Genomic DNA, 25,852 nt, shown 5'->3' with positions numbered 1-25,852 from the left:
AGTAACAAGTCCAAGCACCAAAATAAACCATTAACCTAATATGAGTGTGTCACCTTAATTACATTAACTTACCATTCTAACCTTTGGCTCAACTTTTTGTTCCCACCTTGGCTGGCCGCCTCCTTATTGTGTGCTTTATAATCACGAGAAGCACCATTCCTGATTTCAGCTTATGTAAATTATGGTTCTCATAAAAGCCCCACGGTTTGAAACTTGTCAAGTAGCCATGGCTAACAACTTAGCTAACATAGCTAAAAAAAAATAACCATCTAACAACCAACATTCTTAGACTTACACATGATCCATAATTATAACCAGGATTGCAGCACCAGGTAAGGACGGGGCCATTTCAAATGAGCCCTGACAGCATGTAGAGATCTTTTTGGAGAGACCATGCTAGGCTTCGGCATTGGATAGGTGATACTGTTCCTCTCTTTTGTTACAGCGCTTGGCCACTATGGCCAGGTAGAGCACCAGGAGTATGAGCCAGTAACAGGCATAGAGGATGGTACCTGCAATGAGAAGAGCCTTTTCTGTCTCACTAAAGGGCTCTTGGACCTCACAGTAAATGGTGTAAACCACGCCACCGAGCAGTATGGCTGCCCACACCGTCACAGGCACAGCCCCAATAAGGTTTACCACTATCTTTTTCCTGCCTGACGTTCCCCAACCTGCTTTGTTAATAGTCAACAAGGCAAAGATCTTAGCAGGCAGCAGGCTTGACATGTAGAGTAGTGAATACAGTGACATGAAGATCATAACAAGCCTACCCCGCAGGAAGCAGGCATAGGTGGCTTTCACCATGCCCACCAGCTGGACTGTTAGCAAGAAGAGCAAAATGTTCCACAACCGGCCTCGGTAGAACAGGTGGATGACTGTAGCCACCAGAAAGAAGGGGAAGAATCCGGTGACCACAGATTCATAGGTCATCCAGAGGCTGTGCTTGTGGAACCAAAGGGCGTTGTAGAGCCACTCTCGAAAGTAAGACTTGCTCCAGCGGGTCTGCTGGTTGAGCCAGCGCAGATATTGCGTGGGGGTCTCGGTTTGGCATTGTGAGCGTGCCGTGAACTTGGTTTTGTAGCCGAAGCTGAGGACGCGGTTGGTGAGGTGCCGATCATCTCCGAAGCTGCACTTGCTTCCTAGGAAGGTCTGGTGGTACCAGGGCTCCAGGAACTGCTGGAGGAGAGAGTTGCGGTACATTCCCAGAGGTCCACTGATGCACTGCACACATCCGAAGTAAGACTGACAAGCCCGCTCCACGTTGAAAGCCATCCAGTAACGGACACTGCTCAGGAAGGAGATCCAGGAGTCGTACTTGTTCAGAATCTGAAAGAGACAATGGAACTCTCGGTAGGTGTTCTATAAAGAGGAAACTTACTGGAAAACTTCTCAGTTGTTGAAAGTGACATAAAAATGACTAAAATAGGCAAACTTCTCACCTGAACATCCCCTCCAACCCCACCCACTTCCGGATCTTCCTCTAGAACCTTCAGCATCTCAATGGTGCATGCTGGATCAAGTACAGTGTCTGAATCACATACCTGCAAACAACACCAAGAGATGTATACAATGATTTAGAAGACTTCTCAGCAACTTCAACTCATATACAACCGTTTTCCTTTTTTCAAGTAAGGCTGATGTTGACAATGATTGTCTGAACAATGCAAGGACTGTTGCGAGGAACTAGTGGCACCACAAACATTGGCTCACAGATGTTTCAAGGTCATCTTTGTTTCTAAAGATATCAGTCATATGTTGAACAATGAAAGGCTGATGACAGCACAGGTGTGCTCAGGACTACAGGTGAAGGTAAGAAGACTGATCTTTGACCTCAGTGCGGCAAAGATTCGTATTACAGTGACATTGAGGAAACTATGAGGTGACTCATGAAGAGTGACAGTAAATTATCGGCTCACCAATATTAAAATCCAATGTTTTTGAAAGTCTAAGGGCCAGTTTTACTAAAAATGGCAAATTAGCGAGGGAGTGTAATTCCAAAACAGCGCCAATGGGCGTGGAAATTTCTGTGAGTGATTTACCGACAGCACGCAAATTAAAGAACACAGACGCAACATCTAATTTATATATCGACCAACACTATACCATGCGCAGCGCAAATTAGCATAGTCGCGAATAAGCAGAGCTAACACTCATCAGGTGTGGGTGATCTACTTACGACAGCGTTTTGGGCGTTAAATAATGGCCAAAATACCAGTAAATTGACGAGCGCAAGTGTTAGTGAACAGTGTTGCATGATTCATTAAAGGGGTCATATGATGTTGCTAAAAAGAACATTATTTTGTGTATTTGGTGTAATGAAATGTGTTTATGCGGTTTAAGGTTCAAAAAACACATTTTCCACATACTGTACATTGTTTCTCCTCTATGCCCCACCTTTCTGAAACGCGTCGATTTTTACAAAGCTCATCGGTCTGAAAAGCGAGGTGTGCTCTGATTGGCGGAATACCTCAAGCATGTGATGGAAATGTTAAGCCCCTTACCATATTGTGATGCCGTGTCTGGCCAGAGCGACGAGACAAAAACATTAAAACCCATTATAAACAAGGCATTTGTGATCGGAGAAATTACAAATTACAAACGCTAGTCTACACTGCTCAAAACTCGCGTTTGAATCATCAGTGGCAAATCCTTTAAATATGAAAACGTACTTACAGTCTGTGAGTCAGAACAGCCGGCATTGTAGTCTACTCTACCAGGATCAGGAAACAGTCCTCCATAAAATGTGCTGCACACATCTGAATATTTGGGTTGAACTGTTCTGTTCAGTGACAGTGTTGTAAATACAACTTAACCACTGATTTCTAGTCGTGTCCTCTTTTGGAAGGCCAAACAAAGTAGTTTTGCTTTCACAACGAAACACAGCGTCACACACGGCGGCTTGAGTGAGCGGACGCCGGCGGGCTTGAGAACGGCATGGCCGGCAGATTCAATGAAGGAGCGGGCTTGCGGCAACCACATGTGACGACCCCAGGCTGGACTCTGATTCGTCCACGGTGAAAGCCGATCCGGCGATCCACAGCATGAAGTTGATGTATTTCCTCAGCGACCAACACGGATCAGCTCTAGGCATGACGAAGCGGCTATCATTATCGTCCTCTTTTGGAAGGCCAAACAAAGTAGTTTTGCGTTCACAAGGAAACACACAGCGTCTTCACAACATGGTGGCAGCAACAATACTAAAGCGAGAATAAAAGTTACGCCTTCTTTCTTTGCGTGAACATTTGGGCTGCGTTATGCAAATCTTCCCACATCGTGACGTATACATGTGGGGGCGTGTTAGAACGAGCCGTTTTAGGTAGGCGTGGTTGACTTAACTTTTATAAAGAATATCTCTTTGGATTTGAGACTTTAGTCTTTGCAACTTTACAGATCTTCTTTATGCCCCAAGAGCTTGTAACACTTAAAAGAGAAAGGAAAAATTGAAATCGCATCATATAACCCCTTTAATACTCCCATAAATTTTGCATCTTAAAGAGAAACTCCTATAAATGCATATTCAATAAGGTCAGGCGCTAAAATAACTGTCCATGCCTTTTCAGCGCTAATTCTTCACTGCACGTCTTTAGTAAATCTTGACAGTACTATTTTAATGCCAAAAGACAGTTTGCGCTGGCATTTGTAAATCTGGCCCCAAGTCATTCGGCATTCTGAGAACAAAAATGTCTGGAATGGATGCTCTTTATTCCTATTATTTTAGTCATATAATTGTGTGAACATTTATTCAGGCAGGGTTCTTTACGTTTTATTACATTTTAGGTTTTTAGTGGGGTCTAGACCTACCTGTATGTAATCCACAGTATCTCCCAGTGCTTTGAAGGCTGTATACATGACCTCCCTCTTGCCGCCCCACTCTTGCATGATGCAGGAATAACGGCAGCTTCGCACCACCCTGGCCACCCGTGCAGCCTCCTCGGCATGCAACAAGCCTTTCCCTCCTCCCCCATCCCCGTCGCAATGGTAATTCCCCTTCCACACCACACAGCCTGTCTGCTCCACTCCCCCCATCACCTCCTGGAAGATGTCCATCATGTAGCCATCCTCCTGCCGATTCCCATCCACCACCAGCACTACTTTAAGCCCGGGAAAAGAAATGCGGCGAATGCTCCGAAGACACTTGCGAAGGTAGTCCGGATCCTCCTGATAGGCTGCGATGCAAAGGGCCACAGTGCGCCGCAGGTGCTGGGGTCTGGAGGGGCCACGCATTTGCCGGTGCTCCAGGTAGGCGAAGAGGCTCTGCAGGAGGAGGTGGAGGGACAGAAAGGCACCGTACAAGCCAAAAGACAGGTGGTGCTGCTCGGTGTGGATGAACTGGTAACCTGTCACATAAGCCAATAGGATGGCAAAAAGCACCACTGCCGCGAATAGGGTGGTGATGAAGATCTGCAACGCAGTGCCAAAGCGAGAGGGCATCTGAAAAGAGATAACATAATGAAGGGTAGAGAGAAACATCATCATCTCTTCTCTCTCCTTACCTGATCATTTCCTATTTTTTCCCTTCCTACCAGATATTTCTCTATAATGGAATAATGATGTTTAACAGTTTTGGAATGTCACAAATCTAAATATCTATAGCTAATATCTTATTAGATAGAGACAAACACAAAGGGAGATCTAATGTATTTCAGTAATAAGAATTTTATTTCAAATTAAGAGTGAATCTCATGATGACATGAGTACCCAAAAATAACACGCACACACACACACACACACATATATACAGTATATATATATATATATAATCTGATGCATTTATGTAATGTACTTTTGAGTTTGTTTGTTTAATCATCTTATATAAACTTTTTTCAATAAAATTTACAAATACTACCATGATGTATACACTTATTTATTTATTAATAAATGTATTTATTTGACAGGCTTTGTGAAATTCACCAATGATCAGAATGATTACAATTCTGAATGTATTTTTAAAAAAACTTGGCAACAACTGATGTTGTGACAATATTAGAATACTACAAACTCCATGTGAAACTCTCTCTCTGTCACTCTTCTCTCTTTGTCTTTCTCACTTTTTTTCTCATTCTCTCAGGTTAATGACTTTAATTAAAGGTTAGGCTGAGTTTGTCAGGTAATCAGTGGCACCCAGACGAGGGAACAATCCCCCCCCTTTCATTCATTCAATTGCCTCCTGCTCCCCCTTTCATGAAAGAAAGAGCCGCTTCACTCAGTGCCCTTATATCATAACAGCCACCGCAATGGAGAAGAGTGGCAGAAATACTTCCACTGAAGTGGTTGTTGATTCTTCCACAGTAACTGACTGTTCCCACAGTTATTTACAGCTGCGCCAGACTAGTACTTAGCTGTTTTATGTCATATAACTCCAAGAAATACATAACTGAGCCTTTCACATTAGCAATTTGGGTTTAACTTTAAGCAATGTTAGAACTGCCAAAAATCCCAAATATTACTTTTGCGCTAAAATGGATTTTTCCCCTTCTCTCATATGAACAAAGACAAACCGTATAGACCCTGAGGGTCAGATAGAGACAGCAGGCAGATACACAGTGTTACGTTTGACTCTAATTAGAGGGAATCTTCCTCTGGAGGCTTGTTTTCTCAGAGGGACGGGTGTGAAGAAGAGCCCCATGTTAAACAGGACACTAACCATCACTCAGTCTCCAAACACTAGAAACAAACCTACAACCATATGTGTGATGAAAGGTGTTCAAACTACAGCCTTTGATCACTTGGTAGGATTGTTACATCAACTCAAGATGCACAACCAAGATTAGTGGCAAATGTATTTATTTGTTGCATTGCATTCTGCATAACCCCTGTATGTTACAGTGTACGCCAGTATATAACGACTGAAAATTAATAAAAGTAATTTTCGACAAATAAAAGAGGTCAGAGGTCAATGGTTACTCACTGTTGTCATGATGAAATATTCACAGCCCAGGTGGAGATCAGTCCATGTGAGCTCAATTATCCCAGACCCTTAGTTGTGCCTTTAATAAATCTATTTAATTCCATAAGCTGCAGGACATTGTTCTCAGGTCTGTTTCTCTTGCGAGTAATGCTGGGGATGATCATGGGTAATCATGTATTACAGAAGCAGACAGGATCCAGAAGTGCTGTATGAATCACAGGTGCATTGCAGGTTGGTATGGGGGTGACCAGCCGAAGCCTCTTGCCCTGAGATATTCTCAGGTGTGGTCCAGATAGAATGAGGACTTTGGATGCAGGACAGGACACTGACAAAGGGAGGAGGTGGGAGAGGAATGAAGGGGGCTGGGAATCACCAGGACCAAAGAGGGAGGGCAGCAGGTGAGAGGAAGTGAGATGAATGGCTGGAAGGGAGAGCATGATGTGTTTGGGTAAATTGAGAATGTGCCAATACAATTAATTAATGTGCATTACAATTATAATGATCAGTTAAAATAATGATCAAATGAGACTGTCAGATACAGAATACATGTTTAAACAGCATTCTCCACACCACAGTCATGTGTGATCAGTCATGTTATTGGTGTCACAGCTATTAAATGAAAAGTCGGCTTGCTATATTGGTAATGGGTCAGCGATGTTATGGGGGGTTTCTTGCCTTAAGTTATTCAAAAATACATTCAAATATAATTCATTTAACAATATAAATGACTTGAATACATTTATTTTTAGATAAACATGGCTTCAGTTTCTTACATTTTGATTAATTAAATTGGGATACTTTTTAAATTCAAAATTGTCCAGGTAGTGTAACTTAACGGAGATTCTAAGAAATAAAATAAACGCAAAAATAAGAAATGACATTCAAAAATATTTATAAAAAAATTATGTTAATATTGTTAACATTCATTAATGTTTAATAATATTTTAATAAATATATTATTTTAAATATTATTGATATTTAAAAAACTTTCATATGCCAAATCAAAGTTGATGTGGCATAACCAACATGAGGGAAGCTGTTTTGTCATATGACAAAAAGGCAACCACCATGTAAACAAAATATACATTTCTAAATTTAAAATTACATTCGGCACATTTTTTTAACAGGACTTTTAAATGGTTTCTCCTTATTTGTCACTGACCCTAATAAAGATATCATTTAAATAGAGCTTTAGAGAAAAATGTAGAAATAATAGAAAACAAAACAATAAAAGAAAACACTAGGGGGCACCTATAGAGCCTCTCACATCCAACATCCATAACACCAGGAGTCGTGTATTTTTCATGTTTTAATAATTTAATGTTCACATTCTGTTACATAAAACTGATTTAACAATAGTGAAGTTGCTGGGATAATATGCAGAATCATTTTAATCCTGTTAAATAAACTTAATAAAACAACAGATTTGCATGTTGAACACGTTGAACTTGCATGTAATATTTACAAAGTCTTTTGTAAATTATGTGCTGGAGTGAATCTTGAATATTTGCTCTTTATTCTGGTCACAGACAAACTACAAACTCAGAAGCATTTGTCAAAACTCTAACCAGACACTTGTGTTGTCAATGTACTGTATGATGACATGGAAAGCTAAACAGTCGTCATTTTCCTTAATCGGGAAACAACCCTTAAAACACAAATTCTGAAGCTTTCCTGTTTTACCCCGTCCTGCCATCCACTTATTTACTCAGCCTCAGGGCACTAACATGGGTGCCAAGAAACAGAGGGCCTTATTCCACTAGAACTAAGATTCTAATTACTAAAAACACAGATATGAGGATCTTAAAAATCCCACACATTCTCTCGAGTTCAATACGAAAAGCTATCCATAACCATTTGTTTTTCAGTGTTATTTAGTGCAGCAGTGATTTTTTTAGTACCTCGTACAAACACAAGCTTACAGTAGCCTATTTGTGCAAAAACACACCTACCCACCCAACCAAAAACTCCACGCTTCGACTCTTTCAATTTTAGTATCACACACACGTACAACCACACAATGAACATATGAGAGCTCTCAAGCTGCATGCTTTCATTTTTCATCCACTCCCACAATACATACACAAGACGAAACTCAAGTTGAATTAAACGTCTCTTACCTTCCCAGCCCCGCAGCTGTGACGGTGGGCTCTCTCTCTTTCTCTCTCAGTCTCTGAGCCGGTGTGTGTGCGAGTGTGTGTCTGCCAGGCGTCTGCTCCGCTCCTCTCCACCACAGTGGAGCACAGCACCGTCCTTGTTCAGCCTCCTGCTCACACTACATCTTTATTCCAGCCACACTTAATTCAGGAGATCCCTTTTCCAAAAATACAGCACCATTACCCTCCTCCTCCTCTGCTTCGCTCCCTTTCTTTTTGTGTCTCTCCCTCCCTCTCTTCGTGAGGCATGAAGGCCTCTGGTATCAGCTGTGAATTAAGTTCTCACCTGGTGTGAGGAGGCTGGGGGTCCGCCGGTGGACCTCATGCCTCTGTGTCAGTGCTGTACTGCAGTGGCATCGTTCTGCAGTGCAGCCCGAAATCCTTCAAGGTCCCTTCTCTGTGCTTTTCCCCCTGCTCTGCAATGCAGCCAACCTTCAACAAGACTTGGGACTGTTTGAGCAGGCACCCCCTTCTCTTGGCTACACACACACCCTCTCAATGCATCCTTCATTGGGTTATTTATTTATCTATCACCCCTCCCTGCACCCCTCCTGCTGGCAGCCTGCAGGTCCAACACCGGCTGATGAAGAGATCTGCGAGAGAAGGAAGAGAGAGATAGACTGCAGCAAGATTGGACATAATCAATATACACGGCATCTCCAAACATTCCAATCTCAGTTGTGTCTTCCTTCGGCACCCAATGAAAACTTGCTCGGTTTTCGAAACGGTCCCTCCGAAATTCACCAGCCAGGTAAAACACGCTCACGCCCTTTCTCTGTCCGACTCTGCTACGTGGCAGGAGGAGTAATTAGCGTAATGGCTCTTTCATGGCTGAGTAGCAGTCGTGGGAAGGTTATTATGGGGGTTGTGGGGAAGGAAGGTGAAAGTGTGACTCTCCATCGGCCTGGCTTCAGTGCTGCGCAGTGGCGTCACTGATTTACCCCTTACTGTGGAAACGTCTTTGGATCCTAACCAGAGATGCTATTATAAGAGACACCTCAAGAGCCTGTGAGGTTTCTTTGTAGAAACACTAAGACAAAGTTTACGACCTCCAACCGTGCAGCTGCCCATTACACAGCAATTATATTAGCCAACACATCCTAAATATGGCTTTAAATGCAAGTGCAATAAACAACCAAAGAGAAAAAAAGTTGACTTATCAAAACTTGAACAAAATCCATTCTCTCTTGACTCTTAGAATTAAACAGGCTGTTAATTTTTGCTATTATGTCTTTAAGGCTGCTATATAAGCATAATATTTAGTCTGGTGTCATATAATTTACACTAATATATAGAGTAACTTCTCCATTCATCAATAACTGCCTAGTTTTTTTTGGCTTGAGAATGAAAATATAGCTGTGAAAAATGATTATAAGAAAGAAAAACCCTGAAATTAATAAATCTTTCAATTACTACAAGTATAAATTTAATGGATGGTGGAAATCTAAGACAAAATCCTCTGTCTATAACAAGGCTATGCAAGTCCTGGAGCACTTTCAAGGAAGTACCACAATCCTTTTCTCCAGTTTCTGCTGAGGGAAGATGAACCTCCTCATGACATCATCCAGCTCCTCCAGAGCAAGTTGAGCGTGGAGTACGGCCACCTCATCTAGATCCGACCGCACCACCCACTTCAGAGCCCGATACAGCTCCAATAAAACATCCCCAAGAACCTGAAAAGGCAGAAGGGGAGAGAAAAACACTTCGTAAGCAGATGTACTGTTTTACTGTACAACTCAATGTGAGAAAAAGAACAAACGAGCAAGAGAAAATAATGAGTACAGTATATGTCCTTTGACCTTCTCCTTCACAGCAGGAGAGCGCTTTTGTGAGCAGTCAGCTGTTTTAACTTCACACTAAAAGGACACCAGGCGTTGTGACTTATGATTTACCTGGACGAGCCATCTCATTACTTACTGAAACAGCTGTACCAAGTAACAACCGTTCCTCATACCAGAAGGACCTTTGTGAAGCTGCATCCTGGGAAACCCAACAGACGGTGATGACAGATATGACTTTACACCCGGGCCAATGCCAAGGTGCATGCAAGGGACAGCACCTGGTAAAATCTGTCCTAAGAAGTGCATGTGCAAATATTTCAAGACTCAGGGTACTAACTACGGTGGACATTGGAGCTGTAAATCAGGGGGTCAAAAGTATAAAAGGACATTTGCAGCAGCAGTGACCAGTTCAGTCGGCTCTGAGGTCATTGGGATCAATTCATGTGTGTTTATAGTGGGAGTTTAAGATGTGTTTTATGTGGACAAACCTCCAAAAATTCTATGCGTTGCAAAGTCAAGTAGTAAAAGGACAAAGTAGATGAAGATTTAGCAGCCTGACACATTTTATGTGTCAACCTACCTACAAAATTCAATAAATACTTATCTAGACGAATGTTATTATTACAACATTTTTTTTAATTTATACAACAGTTTGTTCTGGTTCTCAAATCTGATTGGTTGAGAACCGTGAGATATTGTACTGGTATCGCTACAGGAACGCCCTTTCACAATTTTGTATCACTCCGCTTGTTCTAGCCGGGTCTATGTTTTTTTTCTTATTATTCACTGAGCTAATAATCGTAGAGTACGTTAGTTAATATAAGAAGAAACGTCTAGCTTCGCGGTCTCTCTCTCATTTGGATGCACGTCTTGCCGCATTGTTTCTCTCTTATAACCTCATTATTTCTCACTAATAACCTAACTGAAGCAGCACATGCCCTTGATACGAATTCTAAAAGTGAGCTTGGAAACTGTCAACTTAAGCTTTGAATCTGTGGCGGAAGGAAGTAGTTCTGCACAAAAGAGGGGTTTATTAGGCACTCCGTTGTTTCTTGTTTAATTACACACGTTCCGTCGAACTGCTGTATAAACGCAATATCACTCTCAATATTTTAATTTTCTCTAACAATAATAAAGCTGGACAAATCTGACAACTAGGATGAAATCCCAAGACATTATCAAGGTTTAAAATCATTCCATTAGAGGACAATTATGGTTAACATAAGAGGTATCAAAGATCAAATATCTCCCTTTCATATCTCCTATGGCATTCTTGCGATTCATTCCCCATTACATTACACAAAATATATTTAAACAAGTTAACTGAAATATGATTATCACACTGCATTATGGGAGAACAGAACTGTAGTCTGTAAAGTCTGAAATGGCAATTGACTGCCAAGTCTGCTGACAACATAAAAAAAAAAAACATTTTTATTAATAAAATGTTTAAATCAGTCAGTGGTGTGATTCATATGATCTTACAACAGGCTAAACATCTGTTAAAGATGGTTGCTAATAGTCCAATGGATCAGAGACTCAATGTTCTGGCATCCAAGTAAGCTGTTACACAGCTCTGATTGGTTAATACAGTTACAGCTGTAACTCTAAACTTGTGATACATAGGCCTAATACTTTATAAAAGGATTCAAAGCAAACTTCTAACCCTAAAAGTTAAATTTTATTACCTCATCCTGAACAGTTCATGTTATGGACATCAATACTTTTCAACTACATCTCTGCAACAATACTCTAACATAGCAGGGACCATTTTTGTATGACCAAAGACAACCTTTTCTTCTGAAAAAAAAAATTCCTATGGTTTAGATGTATTAATTTTACTAATCATGTACCAAATGACCCGTAGGAGCTATTATCCAAAATGAAAGGCATCTTTGGGAAAGTGATCAGGGCCGTGGGAACGAGGGTGTCTGCTGATAGTGATGATTAGACACAGCAGGTGTGTCTAGAGAATAAGAGAGTAGATAATTACAGCTGCTGTTCATCAGTCCAGATGCTGGAAGAATTCCTCCCACTAAACATGTGTGTTGATCTGATTACACCAGATCGGGAGACCTAACAACCTACTCTATAACCTCACAAACAAGACATATTCTGTAAACTCAGAGAATGTCTTTCTGTTTTCAGAATTATTCTGAAAAAAAGTGGATGTCTTTGCACATTAATAATTTGAACTCAGAGATGTGATTTTACACCTTTAAAGGAATATTCCAAGTTAAAAACAGGCTGTAAATGGTATTTGTGGCATGTTGTTGAATATCACAAAAATCTCTCTCTTTTTTAAATTTAACTTAGAATTTGTAAAAAAGAAAGAAAATCAATAAAGCAATCATACAGAACCCAAATAAATGTAAAAAAAGTTACACATTTTAGCCATAAAACTACATAATTACAGAGGTGTAATTAGCATGAGTAAAGTTACACTACCTTCCAACTTTTTTCAATATTCATAACAAAATGAAATGTTTCTTGAGCATCAAATCAGCATATCAGAATGATTTCTGAAGGATCATGATACATGCGAAGATACCAGGAAGAGACGTGATGTAATGATCAAATAGTAGTCTCAACCAAAATAACATTTTAGTTTATTTTACTCTTCAGATTAAATAAAAATACGAATTAATTTTATTTAAAAAATATATGAATACAAAAAGCCTTTTATATTCCTTTAATAAAAGCAACTGCTTTTTTATGATTAACTGATCACAAATACACTCACCTGAGTGGTTTTATCACTAAGGCCCCTAAGAACAAGAGCAATGACGTGGACCGCAGCTCTTCGAACCTCTGCTTCTTTGTCCGTCTTTATCAGGGCGGTGAGACACGTGCTCAGCTGCAGGAACCAGCACACAAACAGGTCAAACACAAAGAACGAACACAGGCCGCAAAGATCTGCAATGCTGCACTAGTTGATCTTAATATCAATGCAGCGAGTCGATTGATGTCTAAACACATGCACACGGGTTTGCAGAAGGCTAATCGTCAAGATGGTGGAGAACAGCCTGTTGCAGATGGGCCCTTTCATGAATAAGCAGCCCAGTTAGTCACACTGACAGAGATGCTTATTCGTGAAGATCACTAGACCACTGCTGCAGCTCAGCCGCTTACAGTAGATATTCTCAACAACCGTATGTACAAGCACTGAAAAAATACCAACTGCTTTCCAACTGTGCAAAGCAGTCTCACACTTCATATTTTGGCATAAGTTTTACAGAATACTAGATCTGCATCTCCTAAAGGAAATATCAATGCTTGCAAGGCAGCAAAAGTATAATGCTAAAGTCTCAGATAAGCTTTTATGATTTACTGCATAAAAATAGTTGCATGGTACTTTAGGGCTGGGTATCCATACGGATTGATTTGATTCTGATTCACAAGTTCTCAAATAGATTTGATTAAATTCTGATCTATTTGGGTATATTTCATTTATTACTGTCCATTTCACTTACATATGAAAAAAAAATCAACAAATTAACCAGCTCACAAGAGTCATTTGTATCATGAACTGTACAAACATGTTTGCATCAGCCACTGAAAAGAATAAAGAGTAAAAGACCAATCTTGGCATATTAAAGGGATAGTTCATCCAAAAACGAAAATTCTGCCATGAATTACTCACCCTCATGTCATTCCAAACCCTAAGACCTACGTTTATATTCAGAACACAAATTAAGACATTTTTTGATGAAATCCGAGAGCTTTCTTAATAAAGTCGTTATTTTTGTTTCATTCTGCACACGAAAATATTCTTGTAGCTTTATAAAATTAAGGTTGAACCACTGATGTCACATGGACTATTTAACGATGTCCTTACTATCTTTCTGGGCCTTGAATGTGGTAGTTTGTTGATGTTTATGCAGGGTCAGAAAGCTCTCGGATTTCATTAAAAATATCTTAATTTGTGTTCCGAAGATGAACAAAGATCTTATGGGTTTAGAATGACACGAGGGTGATAAATTAATGACAGAATTTTAAAAGCATTCTTTTTCTTCCCCTTTTCTGTTGGCTATGTAAGAATCAATACAATGCATAATCAACACATTCTGTGCCACTTTGACAGGCAGCTTTAAATTAAGTCACTATAAAAAAAAACGAATCACAATTTAGAATGCAAATGAATTCAAGAAAGAAAAAAAAAACAATTCAGTACGCAAATATTTTCATCGCTTTCAGTTTAAAATAGCAAATTCTAAAAATAATATTCTAAAAATAAAATGTGATCATTTTGAATTGTAAAGATTCTAAAAATGGGACATTTTCATTGCATAACCGATTGCTACATTAAGATCTAGAGTCAAGAAATTGATTTTAAAGAGCAAATCAGTTAATTGACGCAGTTCAGGTTCATCCATCTACCACCCAGCTGCGCTACCAGAAATCCTGATCTCAGCATTAGATGTGGTAATCTTGTGTAGAGAGATGTACATGTGTACACGCACACACACACACACACACACACACACACACACACAGCTGTGCAGAGTAAAGAGAACGATGACATCAGACTAGAAGCAGCCTTGGGGGGTCTGCTTAAAAATAACTAATTACAGACTAAATGACACACAGAATCAGCTTTTCATCAGCTTGACTGGTTGTCTTGAATTTTAGGTTTTGAATTCTAGAGTGGTACTACCTCTTGCGCCAGTGGTCCGAGGGAAAAGTTGAGACGTTGACAGAGTTCACCCAAATTAGAGAGGCTGCTGGCACGCACACTACTGTCCTCGTCTCGTGTGCCGCTCAGGAACACACCAATCAGAGGGTGGCCATAGTGTGGAGCAAGATCACCTAAAAGATTAATGAATTTTTTTTTTTATTTGTACAGATATATAAAGACAAACAGTATTTAAATAATAAAAATGTAACTAATTCTTTCTAATACCACATATACAGTGCACTGGATGAGAGCTCCAGTCTGAACACACATCAAACACACACACAAACACAAAGCTGAAGACGCCACTCCTCTTCCAATCTCTCCATCTCAGTGTGAAAGTCTGAGAAAGTCCAAAGCACGTTCCTACAGCATGAGCAAAGTCACTAAACTGGGATTTTTTGGCTTGTATGAAAAGGACTCCGATAAAAAAAACTCCTCACACTAATAGGTATTAGTGTAAGAGGAATTAGCATTCTTTATAGGAAATTAATAAGGATAAAACAAGACAAAAGCAATTAAAATGGCTGCGAGGGGTGTCCAGAGGGTCTTGCTACCCACAGCTGAATTTTCTGGCTTGGTTTGAGATATCATTCAAACTCTACAAAACCTTCCAGAACCCATGTGCCAGGACCTATTCAGACATGAATGTCCACTTCTTCAGCTGACCAATCCTCTAAACAGATCAAAAGAGCTTTAATGGCTATTGTGGACTAGACCTACGAGAAAAAAAAAAAGTGTGTCTGAGGGGAGGAAAAAGAAAGCGGTAAGAAAAAGTGTACCATACACTTTTTTGATCCTGTGCTTCTTGTTAACTGTGGCCATCTGTCCAAGCCCCTTATTAGGTGACGGGTTTAATTAGAAACCAGAGGTACACTTATGCAGGAAAAGGAGTTTTTAAATTACGGTCTGGATGTGTACATTTTGAAGCACCATGTTGTGGTTAGATATTTAGTTATTACAAAGACAAAGATTTTGGGATTGAAATCAGTGTCCCATTAGATAATACTCATGGGCTGAAAATGTAAATTGAGCTCAAGTGTGCGGGTGAAGTGTGTGATGCCCCCTGCTGTGTGTGAAGGTGCTATGAATGTGACAGAGAGCTGTGAGACTCATTGTGCGGTTTCAGCGGACTGTAGCAGCTGTTGGGCTTTTTCAGAGCTCGGTCTGTTAGCGTTAAGGAGCCGGGCCAAGACGACATGTCTCAGACCCAGACTGAATGATCTCGGGACACAATGAATAACCACACACTTGTGTTGAGGATACGGCACTGCCCAGATCTGACAAACAGGTCCTGAAATGGAGCATGTTTAATAAAAGAAAGTTTTCTGAAAGAAATACAGAAAGAAAGAAATAGAAAAAAGACAGAAAGACTACAGACAGTGACTGTGCTCACCCATGGCCCTGCTGGCTCTCATTAAAACCTCGCCCACTTTGAGGCGTCTCTCTAGGGCGCGCTCCCTTTCGGGGGAACTGACAGTCGCCCCGGTCTGATACTCTCCCAGCAGTCTCTGCAGAATCTGTTCAGGAAAAGTGTCAACCAACACTGCCAACCCTGAAACAGAAAAAAGAAACAACAGCTTAGAAAAAAATACTGAATGTCTGACAGATCCTCTTTTAAGACTGGATGCATTAAAGAGCATTAAAACCTTAGCTACTCCTCAATAGGGCTAAAAAAGGTAGAGATGGTCCTGTATGACAATTTATGGACAAGAGGTGAGATCATATTGGTTGCAAACAGAGCTGGTTTAGCTAATCAACCCAAAATAGATCACTCTAAATCTGTTTGCTAGCCCAGAAGCATTATTCTTGTAAATCCAAAGGCTATTCTTAAAATAACCTGAGACTGATCCAGTAATTTCTGAGAAAGACAAAGAAAATACAAAGAACATCCTCCACATCTGCTTATCAATATACAATATTGTTCAAAAGTCTGAGGAAGAATTTTAAATATTTTTAAAAGAAGTCTCTTATGTTCACCAAGGCTGCATTTATCTGATCACAATACAGCAAAACAGCAATATTATGAAATATTATTACAATTTAAAATAACCGTTTTGTATACTACTATTTTAAAATGTAATTTACTCCTGTGATGGCAAAGCTAAATTCAGCAGCCATTACTTCAGTCTTCAGTGTCACATGATCCTTCAGAAATCATTCTAATATGCTGATTTGCCTCAAGAAATATTTCTACTTATTATCAATGTTAAAAACGTGTTCTGCTTAATATATTTGTGTAAACTGTGATTCATTTGTTCAGGATTCTTTAATGAACAGAACCTTCAAAAGAACCATATTTATTTGAAATAGAATGTTTTGTAAACAACTTATCAATTTAATGTCTATACAAAAATAAATAAATAACTAAACTCTTACTGACCTCAAAACTTTTGAATGGTAGTATATATAAAACAAAAAAATAAATAATTATTAGTAATTTAGTATAAATTAAATTCTATTCAGATTCACCTGAAAACATAACTACCATAATGACTACATTGATGAGCTCAGGAAATGGATGCTTTGTCTATTTATTATGGCAAAGCAAAAATCTGGTCTTTTAACAAGTGAAAGGTTTAAAGGTCTGTATTCTTTAAGAACGAGTAACGTGGGAGCTGAACACATATTAGAATGTGCCGAGGTAAAGCTGACAGTGAATCCTGCTGGCAAAGTAAATCAGGTCAATGTAATGTCTATGCTTTACGCCTCCATTTACAACAAAGTCATTCAACCAGTCAAAACCAAGCTGTTCTTTTATGTACCATCACAGCTACAAATAAATCTAATTTTGACATTAATTTCTAAAAACCATCAATAGTCATGTAAAAAAAAAGATGTGATTGTCATATTTTGTTGTATTTCTAAGAAATTCAGGTTGATTTCTTTCTGAAACTAATGAATGAATTACCTTGAATGGCAGACAGATACACAAAGGAGTCTTCATGTTCCAGGTTTTCCAGAAAGAGCTGCAACACATTGAAATAATTCAGTGAAAGCTGAGCAAAGAATTAGGGCAGAGTTAATTAATTCCTTCATCTAATTATCGCTGACAGTTTTTCAAGAAACCATTAGCTCAGCTCTCAGCACGTTTACAGTAATGCAAATTAAAACATGTCTGTGGCCTGCGGATTTAAGAGATTTAAATAAGTTCACGTGAGGTGAAGTGGTATGACTTGAGAGAGAATTAAAGAATTACCAAAATGTGTTAATAACTCAATCAAAAAAGGCAAAACCAGACACTGATACAAATAAATATCCAAAACCTAATGAATGCATCAAAAGGGAAGGAAAAAAAACTTAATCGACTTCCCGAAGGTACACATATATTACTGAATTACTGGGCGTTGTCACAGTTGTGACATTTGTGTCCATGCTTATCTGTGAATTGGTTGTATTTATGAAGCGATGGACACAGAAGAGGCTCTTATTACAGAGAATATTAGAGACTGCAGAAAGCCGCTCATCATAACTAGATCCCATGAGAGTTTTCAGGCGCCCTCAAGCAAGAGGTTTTACACACCAAACATCCCACCTCATTTATAAAACATGGTCTAGACCCTCACCCACCCTCAGAAATAGCACACAGGAGAACGAGGAACATTGAACATCACTGGCCCATTATGCCCATATAAACAGTGTCACCCAGGGAAGAGGCTACGCATACGCCAGGAGAGATGTGTACGTGACACCTGGCTTTTAGCATCAGAGAGAATAATGCATACTGGGAGAACAAGTGTTTATCAGATACTATAATGATCACTGGCATCAAAGCGCAGCTCAAAATGACCCAAAAAAAACACTGACGAGGAAATATTTTTATAACCTAAATGCAAAGAAAATAAACGGTAATAGATGAACTGGAAATTGTACACAGGAAGGAATAAATAAATATCATATATTTATAGAAATGTGGTAAATGCAACCACTCCTTAACTTTCAAATCGTACAAAATATCGTAAACATTTTTTTTTTTTTTTATTCACACAAGGCCAGTTTTATTATGCACTGGCTCTCCATAGTACAAACACACACACACATGCATATACTGTACATATACAGTATATATATTTCTCACTTACTGTTAGAAGTTTGTCCTTGTTCTGCAATGCCTCTTTGTCTCCATCTCTAACAGAGCGGGTCAGTGAACGCAGAGCGACAGCTCGAGTGGGCACATCCAGGTCACAGGCCTCCAACAGGCACTCAGAGAACGCTTTACTGGATGAGGGTTCAGAAATACCATAATTGGGTGTTCCTCCAGTTGTCTGAATGTCATTAACTTTAGGTGTTGCACCAGAGTCTGTTGTATGTTTGGGATGTGAGATTGGTTTTGAGTGGTCCTGTTGTCTGGAAGGAAATCTAGATGACTGTGTACAAGCTGGGAGGGTTTTTGAACTGTGGCCCGCAGGTTGAGCAGGACTTTGGGCAGTACTGTGCTGGATGGCTGTTTTGGGGACAGTTTTAGGGTGATAAGCCCCATGTGTGGCAATAGTGGCTCTCAGATCAGACGCCAGCTCCTGGATGAAGGGCTCTGGGTGCTGCTGGGAAATCTGCTCAAGGTGGGGCAACAGTTCACCCATTGATGAATAATCATCTGCAGTGAGCTGAAAGAAGATATACACAGGCACAAATTGGTAATAAATAATACATTAAAGGTCCACAAACATTTTTCCAACATCATTTACATTTAGTCATTTAGCAGATGCTTTTATCCAAAGTGACAAATGAGGACAATAGAAGCAATCCAAACCAACAAAAGAGCAATATGTAAGGGATATGACAAGTCTCGGTTAGTCTAAGGCAGTACAGCAGCAAAACGTATAATAATACTCTACCTCAGTAGCTCCAGAAAGTAGAGTGGCCACAAGCCCCATTCCCATACGGAGAGTCTGACTCTCCACTGGGCTGTCAGTGCCACGCTCCAGACTAACACATGCCCTCTGCAGCATGGATACTATAAACCCAACCACCTGTATGCAGAAAGAGCAATGTATTGCTGGCATATAAATGTCACACCTTCTCTTAGTATCACTACATAAAGTAGCACAACTGATGAAATAGCACATCTGTGCCAGGAAAGTCTCATACTCATGTCCTAAATAACCCTCAGAGAGAAGATATTCATTGTTGTGAGTTAAGTGGAACAGATCTGGTCAGGAGATGATGTACTCTAATTTTAGATGGCCCATGTTTCCCCATTTAAAACTTCAGTCGAATAAGAGCAGAAAATACAAAATGATAAAACAGCTTAAAAGATTTTAAAGGAAGAGAAGTGAGGGAACAATTTCATATGCTTAAATAACATTGTTTGAATGATCTTTTCTATATCACACCTGAGTGGGCTTGCGGAGCAGCTGTGTGTATGGAAGACCATCACACATGATGGCCAACACCTGCAGCAGAGCCAGTCTCTGGCCATGTCCACTCACACGCCCCAGCAGGTGCTGCTCTAACTCCAGCAGGGTCATAGATGAGGTGTCCACTTCCTGCTCAACCTCCTCCTGCTCAGCAGCCACAGCCGTTAAATCCTGGAAACAGCACGAAACAGACATATCAGATGTTGCAAGAGGTTTCACCACCTAAAGTGTAGCATGCTAAAAAAAATCTGGTGATCTCAGCATCCACTTTCAAATTCAAACCACTTTCACAGCATCCACCAAACTCTTGATGCCTCAAGTTTAGCTTTAGAGTCATAAAAACATCTTTAGACCCTTTATTTATCATGTGTGTAATAGTTTAGAGCAGCAGTTACAAATGTTGAGCTACATTGGTAACCATCAAGCTAAAACAGACAGGCAGGGGTCAGCACCTGCAGCAGCAGTAGAAAAAACTCTCCAGGCAGGTCACTGTCCTTCATCTCTCCCAATAACTGCACCAGACACTGCACTCTCCACTGCTCACCTGAGACCTTCTCATACAGAGCGTCATCTTCATCACTGCCAAAACACACAAAAAGAGAGACAGGTAATGATAATGATTTGATATGCTTTGCTACATACACTACCATTCAAAGCTTTCTTATGCTCATCAAGGCAGCATTTATTTAATCAAACATACAATAAAAATATTGTGAAATATTTTTACATTTTAAAATCACTGTTTTCTATTTTAATTAATATATTTTAAAATATAATTTATTTCTGTGACTGTAATGCTGAATTTTCAGCAGCTATTACTCCAGTCTTCAGTGTCACAAATTCCTTCAGAAAACATTCTAATATGCTGATTTGGTGCAAGAAAGAATTATGCATAATATAGAAGTTTTAAAAATAACTTGCTAACCCCAAATTTTGTAAACGGTAATTCAGGGTAGCTGATGGTTGATATTATACTGATATACTATAATTCATGCTTAATTTAATGAAAGCAAATGAGATGCACACAAAGTTACTGAAATCCAAATTAATCACTAAGCATTTAAAAACATGCATTGTTCATTTCAATGCTCTCTGTTTATTTTGGAGTTGACAAAAGAGTCATCTAGTTGATCGATATAGCCTGACTCATATATTACAATTTTCCACAAAACAGTACATAATTATTATTGGGTTGAGTCTTAGTTAATAATACCTGATAAGCTCTCTGACTGCAAGTCTGGCCCCTCCTTCACTGCCAGGTGAGAACTGAAAGCCATGTCTGACTCCACTCACTTCTCCCAGCAGTCCACACAGATGTTTCAGCTGCGAAAGAGCAACCGAGTGCTCTGAGTGAGACAGGAGCCATATCAGGATCTCCTGACATGATGTGCTATAAGGAACAACCACTTTTAGTCCAAACATATAATGTTGTATGAATACTAAAGCCATAAATTGAGAATGCACGCTGACCGTAAATGAGAGACATTCTGTTTGGTGAAGCAAAAGAGACTGAACAGTGTTGAGATGACATCTGCTAGAGCTTTCAGCAGCACTGCTGATGGACTGTTACCCACCACACAAATCTGACCAGAATGAAACACCACTCTTATGTAACTGATGATATTGCAGTTTCATTGTTTTTTCTTCATATAATTGATGATACGGTGCTTAAACAATACAGAATGATTTGCTTACTTTATATACATCCTCAATACAGCGAGTCAGCTCCCACTCCTGCACTCCATCCTGGGATAGGTCATCTCCTGCAAAAGCTTATCAGTTAATTTTATAATGCTCAAAAGACTACATGTTTTTTGTATTGAGACAAACATTAGCAACTTAATGCAGCTTTATCACTCAGTCAGAGCATAACAACCTATATCAACCAGTCTCCTAACACACATACTAACCAGTTCCCTCAGCAGAGTGATGAAGGGGGGAGAGAAGAGGAAAGAGCAGGAATCGCCGTGCAAACTCAGGCTGATCTTGGACCATGATGAGTGCTGCCCTGGTGGCCACTCTCTGGAACTGCTGTGCAGTCAGCTTGTCTTTGAAATGCAGAAGCTCCAGAACCTAAATCCAGTGACATTACATCCCATAATTAGAGTCAATCTTAGAAAATCTGCATAGATTTTTAGGAAACTAATAACATTACATTGTTACTTTTGTTATTATATGACTATTACTATGTTTTGCAAACCAAACAAAACTCTAAATCACATTATGGCAATAATGCACTACTTTACCTGTGGACACACTTGACTGTAATAACTCTCAGCAGAGAGAGACTGCTGAGGACAGGTGGCAAGTATCTTGGCCACAGCATCACATTTCCTCCAGTCAGAGTCGCCACCTGATGGTCAGAAATGTGAAACACAGGCAAAAAAAAAAAGAATGCCACATTGAATGGCATGATAAATCCACTGGAAACACATTGGGGATTTTTAGTTATGTACTGGATGAAAATATACATGTTTTCCACCACCATTCAAAAAATTATGATTCCATAACTTGGCTGAATCTGCTGACACTGTGCTGTTTATAGAATATGCAAAACACAATTGCCCACTCATTGCCATGTGTCCTATTTTTAGTTCATCAGTCCTATTTTTTAGTTCTATCCATTCTAACCCAGGCATCTACCCTGGGGGTAATTGTTGGAGGTGACAGGAAACTGAGAGCAGGAACACAGGTGGCATTGTATTTGTAAATATATTTATAATCATGCACAAGGCATAAAGGACAAATAGGTTACCAATTATATGTAACAGTCATAAATGATTTAAAAAAAGTAAATAAAAGGGCATTTATAGACATTTTAAATAATAATTATTTTTTAACCCTTTTTTTTGTAACTATACTATATTTGGGTTGCATCACTGAACGAGCGTTGAAACAAGTTTTGAGGTCAGTAACAAAATAAATGGCTGGTATAATGCTCTTATTAATAATTTAAATTAATAACAGCAACTAAAGCAAATAAAAAAATTCCAGAATTTTACTAAAGACTTATTGTAAAATGTCTTGTAAACTTGATTCCATTCCCTCATACACCTTTTCAGATGTTGAAATGACAAATTCACATATTTGCCATCTGATCTCTTGCTAAATTCAGCCTTACCTCCGGTCCCCTCTAGGATGGCCCTCACCACTGCCTGGACGCCTTGTGGTTGCATTAACCGGTCAGACAGCAACTGTCCACACAGTCGCCTCAGCCACGTGGGAGCTTGGGTTAGAGCCTTGCCTCCACCTCTGGAACCTGATGATGCCTAAAGCAAATCACAGATTACACATTACATGTCTCCATCAAGTCACACAAACACTAACCCATTAGAAAAGAAAACAGAAAGATAGTGGGCAAAACACACCTGTTTAGGACCCCCTTGCAGAACAAGCAGCTCTCTGATGACAATTGGCTGATACACTATACGAAGGAGATTGTGGAGTGCTTCTTTGCAGGACTTGCGCTCCTCTACCGTCAACCCCTGTGGTAGATAAGCAAGGCCGAAATGGTTAAACATTTAGCTTTGGCCAACATGAAACATGAAAGAGTGACCTACAGGACTTACAAACCTACTTTTTTTATTTTGATGTCATACCAGTGAGTCTTTCTATCATTCTTATTGCATAAGATGTTTTTTTAAATATATTTTTATAATTTTTTAATATAACTTTTCTTAACAGTTATTTTAGTAATATTTATATACTATTATAGTATTTATTTATATTTTGAATTAGCTTTCATTTTTATATTTTCAGTTTTTATTTTAGTTTGTTTCATTCATTTTTGTGAGCTTTTCTCATTTTATTAGCATTTTTTCTCTTTAGCCTTAATTTATATTTATTTCAGTTTTAGTTTTGATAATTTTAGTACTTCAACTTAAACTTCTTTAATTTAATTAGTTGCCAACACAACATTTCTCATTTTCATTTCAGTTTTTCATCTAATATTTGTATTTTTATATTATTTCATCTTTATTTCAATTAACAAAAAGATTTGCGACAGTTTTTGTTTAATTCTATTTTTGGTTTAGATTAAGTTTAAGTTTGTTATGTGCTTTTGTCATTTTTATATTTCTATTTAGCTTTACTATTTATATTTTTCTATTTTAGTACTTTAACAAAAACTTATTTAAGGTATCTGCCAACTAAGTCAACATTTCTAACTTTCTTTTAAGTTTTGTTCATTGATATATATTTCTAATTCAGGGTTAACTAAAACTATTACAATTATTTTGTACAATTTTTCATTACTGTTCCGGTCTTGGAACAATTTTCAATTTCCCTGATAAATCCAGATTTTCCATGGTTTTAGAAACCCTGGACCTAAAGTGAGACTATAGGATAAAGTGGTCAAAAAGGATTCAATATTTCTGTATATTTACCTTATTGCGGTTTGTACCATCTCCTTCAGGGCGCTTGGGTCGATATGCTAACTGACACAGAGCTGCCATGATGTCCCCCAAATGGCGTGTAAACACAGGTGTTGCTAGGGATGAGAGTGCAGACACCTCCAGCAGCACATTAGTGGTGATAAGTAAACGCCGTTCCCCTTCAGGTGCCACATCGTGTCGGACTGCCCCCTCCACTGCTGCCCCAAAAGCTGAGCGCAGCCCCAGAGCCACTCCTACCCCAGGAGCTAAATATGGACACAGACCCAGTGTGACCACAAACTGCAGCACAGTGCCCAGTGTCTTTTGCTGGGCCACACTGAGAACATCTGGAGGAAGTGGTGGAGCTGCTTCAGGGGTCGCAGGATTTGGTGCAGTAGGATTCTGGTGAAAGGCTTCCAGGAGGCGGTTGAGGTGACGTGCCAGGCAGAGCAATAAGAGAAGACATTCCTGGACAAAGCTCCAGGTTAGGTCATCTGTATCATTGCACACCCATGCGATCTCTCTTTTGACCTCCTCCAGAAGTTGTCGGGCTTCCTCCAGCTCTTCACCCCCAGACATGTGCTCCTGAAGCTCTGACAGGTTCCTCTGGAGAGCCGACACAAGTGCTGTTTGTGTGCTATGACCATCGCTCAGCTGAGCCTCTAAAAAAGAAGGAGTGTGCATGCAATCACTATTTAAAAAATGTGCAAAACATAAACATCACACAAACCTGCAAAACTTTCTTTCTTCTGTGAAGCAGAAAATTAGATGTTGGGCAGAATGACAATCAACATTCAATTGATAAGTTATTGAAAATATATAATATATATACACTGAAAGTTAACAGTGAACCGAGTCTGCCAGAACCTATCTAAAAATCTTCCTGACATAAAAAAAAAAGTCATAAACCTTTGGAAAAACATAAGGATGAGAAATCAGCTAACAATTTTTTTTTTCTCTTAACATGCGACTGCGAGTAATGCTTCTGCCAGACGAGACTGACTGAATTTAGCCAACAACACAGAAAATTGTGCTTTGACACTTTTTACCACTATTGTAATATATTCTTTCTTACCTCGAATAGGTTTCGTTAATATACTGATAGACTTTATTAGTGCTGTGGTCATTTTCATCCACACTGCAATGTGTTGTCTACTTTGTCGCAATGCTTTAACGTGAATACGGTAGAAGCCTTTCAAAATAAAAGTCCCACAAAGTCCGACAAATTAAAAGCCATTCTCTCTCTCGCTCTCTCTCTCTATCTATCTATCTATATATATATATATATTACACTGCCAATCCTTTTTATGACAATTATCATCTACATTTTACATTTTCAGGAAATCTCTGTAATCTTCATCCACACTGCAATGTGTTGTCTACTTTGTCGCAATGCTTTAACGTGAATACGGTAGAAGCCTTTCAAAATAAAAGTCCCACAAAGTCCGACAAATTAAAAGCCATTCTCTCTCTCGCTCTCTCTATCTATCTATCTATATATCTATATATATCTATTACACTGCCAATCCTTTTTATGACAATTATCATCTACATTTTACATTTTCAGGAAATCTCTGTAATCTCAAAAGGAGGTTAGTTAGT

At 39.3% G+C, this 25,852-nt stretch overlaps 2 protein-coding genes across 2 annotated transcripts; both read right to left on the bottom strand.

Moving 5' to 3' along the window:
* Nucleotides 1-396: 396 nt before the first annotated feature.
* On the bottom strand, nucleotides 397-5,977 carry LOC107569650 (hyaluronan synthase 3-like). Its single transcript, XM_016255770.1, has 4 exons — nucleotides 5,909-5,977; nucleotides 3,802-4,431; nucleotides 1,440-1,541; nucleotides 397-1,326 (listed from the first exon to the last, which is right to left on the bottom strand). The coding sequence occupies exons 1-4, from the start codon at nucleotides 5,915-5,917 to the stop codon at nucleotides 397-399; spliced, it is 1,671 nt and encodes a 556-aa protein (XP_016111256.1). The 5' UTR covers nucleotides 5,918-5,977.
* Nucleotides 5,978-9,396: 3,419 nt separating this feature from the next.
* On the bottom strand, nucleotides 9,397-25,428 carry LOC107569660 (transport and Golgi organization protein 6 homolog). The gene is made up of 18 exons (XM_016255789.1): nucleotides 25,326-25,428; nucleotides 24,263-24,912; nucleotides 23,246-23,362; nucleotides 22,999-23,146; nucleotides 22,124-22,230; nucleotides 21,788-21,950; nucleotides 21,573-21,640; nucleotides 21,348-21,460; nucleotides 21,091-21,267; nucleotides 20,330-20,456; nucleotides 19,854-20,048; nucleotides 19,356-19,490; nucleotides 18,603-19,124; nucleotides 17,432-17,489; nucleotides 15,917-16,075; nucleotides 14,503-14,654; nucleotides 12,589-12,702; nucleotides 9,397-9,737 (listed from the first exon to the last, which is right to left on the bottom strand). Exons 1-18 carry the CDS (start codon nucleotides 25,381-25,383, stop codon nucleotides 9,561-9,563), a joined length of 3,240 nt encoding a protein of 1,079 aa, XP_016111275.1. The 5' UTR covers nucleotides 25,384-25,428; the 3' UTR covers nucleotides 9,397-9,560.
* Between the last annotated feature and the right edge of the window lie 424 nt (nucleotides 25,429-25,852).

Source organism: Sinocyclocheilus grahami, unplaced genomic scaffold (genome assembly GCF_001515645.1).
Source record: "Sinocyclocheilus grahami isolate Dianchi unplaced genomic scaffold, SAMN03320097.WGS_v1.1 scaffold1368.1, whole genome shotgun sequence".
In the NCBI taxonomy this organism is placed as follows: Eukaryota; Metazoa; Chordata; class Actinopteri; order Cypriniformes; family Cyprinidae; genus Sinocyclocheilus; species Sinocyclocheilus grahami.
Note: the sequence above shows the minus strand (reverse complement) of the source record. Positions and strands in the feature narration are given on the sequence as shown.